The sequence below is a fragment of the Protobothrops mucrosquamatus genome, unplaced genomic scaffold (genome assembly GCF_001527695.2).
Source record: "Protobothrops mucrosquamatus isolate PMUCROS unplaced genomic scaffold, P.Mucros_1.0 scaffold5422, whole genome shotgun sequence".
In the NCBI taxonomy this organism is placed as follows: domain Eukaryota; kingdom Metazoa; phylum Chordata; class Lepidosauria; order Squamata; family Viperidae; genus Protobothrops; species Protobothrops mucrosquamatus.
In genome coordinates this window covers 20,109-22,208 of record NW_015391281.1, presented here as the reverse complement: position 1 = coordinate 22,208, position 2,100 = coordinate 20,109, and the positions used below count along the sequence as shown (strand labels likewise).

At 49.4% G+C, this 2,100-nt stretch overlaps 1 protein-coding gene across 1 annotated transcript in view; it reads right to left on the bottom strand.

Moving 5' to 3' along the window:
• TTLL9 (tubulin tyrosine ligase like 9) overlaps positions 1 to 2,100 on the bottom strand; it is a gene marked incomplete at its 3' end in the record, with an annotated part of 17,413 nt that overhangs the window by 3,114 nt on the left and 12,199 nt on the right. Inside the window, exons 9-10 of the mRNA XM_015829100.1 lie at positions 915 to 1,002; positions 7 to 23 (exon numbers count right to left, since the gene is read on the bottom strand). Of these exons, the coding sequence (XP_015684586.1) occupies positions 7 to 23; positions 915 to 1,002 (105 nt within the window). The remainder of the gene's footprint in view (positions 1 to 6; positions 24 to 914; positions 1,003 to 2,100) is intronic.

The window sequence follows — 2,100 nt, the reverse complement described above, 5'->3', positions numbered from 1 at the left end:
AGCTACATTGGTCAGGTGAATATCTGGCATCAGGGTTGGAGCTAAGGATCGTGCGAATGGACGGAAAACCGCACAAGTACTCCTCGACTTTCAATCGCTCAGAGTTACAATGGCACGGAAAACGTGATTCCCGCAAGAGCGACCAGCTTCACCGTCGTTGACTTCTCTGCTGCCTCCTTCAGCATCCCTGTGGATCTCCTCACAAAGAGTCTCTTTGCGTTGACACGGGACTAGAGGAGACATCCAGTTACACACCACCTCAAGGAGTCGTAAATCTCTCTTAATGAGAGTGAAGAGTTCATTCTCCGGGTGTGTGGGCTGGTTTCCAAAGCGTTTCGTTACCAGGCTAGGGTATCGTCTCCAGCGGAGTTGAGGGGGTGTGGGTGTGTTGAGGGTCTTGTGATGGGTCAGGTGTGAGTCATCAGTGGGAGGCTTGCGATGGCTCTTGGGATGAGGTTACATCAGCTCAAATTCCTTGGGAGGTGAACTGATGAGAGATGGGGGATTGCGCGGGATGGTTGAGGGTGCGGTTGATTTGGATTCTGAGGGGTTCGTAGGTCAGTGTGTCTGTTGATGGAATTGCCAGACCCATCACAAGACCCTCATTAGACACACACCCAGCCCTGAAGCCCTTGATGCCGACATCCCCTAAACCAGGGGTCCCCAACCCCCGGGCCGTGGACTGGTACCGGGGCGCGGCATGCCAGCAAGCGGGCCGCACACACAAGCAAAGCCCCATCCGTGGGATGCAGGCAGCACACAAAAGCACGCACCCTCCGGTCCACGGAAAAACCTCTCTCCACGTAACCGGTCCCTGGTGCCCAAAGGGTTGAGGACCCCTGCCCTAAACGTCACTGAAGATGTATCGTCCCTGCCTCCCCCTCCCCAGTATCCCCCCCGGTCTCTCAGGATACACTGATCGTCCAGGGTGTTCAGAGTGAAGCGCGTGTTGGAGAAGCGAGCAAAACCGTCTCGGTACAGCCACGCTTTGAGAGGGAGATACTGCGGAAAGAGAAGTGGGTGATCAGAGGCAGGATCGTCCCAGAACTTTAAGATAGGTGGACTTCAACTCCCAGAATGCCCCAGCCAGCATGCTTGAGGATGAATGGACTTCAACTCCCAGAATTCCCCAGTCAGCAGGATGAAGGACTTCAACTCCCAGAATTCCCCAGCCAGCATGCTTGAGGATAAATGGACTTCAACTCCCAGAATTCCCTGGCCAGCATGCTTGAGGATAAATGGACTTCAACTCCCAGAATTCCCCAGCCAGCATGCTTTAAGATGAATGGACTTCAACTCCCAGAATTCCCTGGCCAGCATGAAGGTAGTCCTCAACTTACAACAGTAATGGAGCCTCTTAAGGTCATAAGTCATGATGGTTTTAAAGCGGGTCATGAGACCAGCAGCAAACCACTAATTGAATGTGACGGTCATAAAGGAAGCACCATAGTCATTAAACGAAGACTGCAGTCATTAAACGAAGCCATCGCTTGCTGTGAGGCATTTTTAATGAAAACTAGACGTAAACATCCATTTTGGGCAAAAATGTCACACACCGCTAACATGATGCAATACCCTGGAAACAGCAGCCTGGTTGCTAAGCACCCAAAACTCAGTCACATGACACCCCCCAAGGGTGGGTGGGGGCGGCCATCAGAACCACGGAGTTCACTTTATGACAAGCTGTCGTCTTTGCTTAACGACGGCCATAAAGAAAATCACACAATTATGTCCATAACGGGCATTCTCCATCAACGGTCGCATGTCGACTGTACACGCAGTCCTCAATTTACAACGGTTCATTTGGTGACCATTCAAAATTACAACGGCAGCGAGGAAAGTGACCGGACTGTTTTTTTATAGTTACAACCTTTTATTTATTTATTTATTTTATTTATTTATTTTCTTGGATTTATATGCCGCCCTTCTCCCTATAGGACTCAGGGCGGCTTACAGCATATTAAAACACTTAAAACATCATCCCCCCATAAAAACCTGTTAAAAACCAAATATTTTTTCGCTGTATAATTAGTTAAAATTAAATTAAGAATTGTCCCTGTTTAAAAATTCTCCCTAGGCCAGACCCGCTTGTTGAAAAAG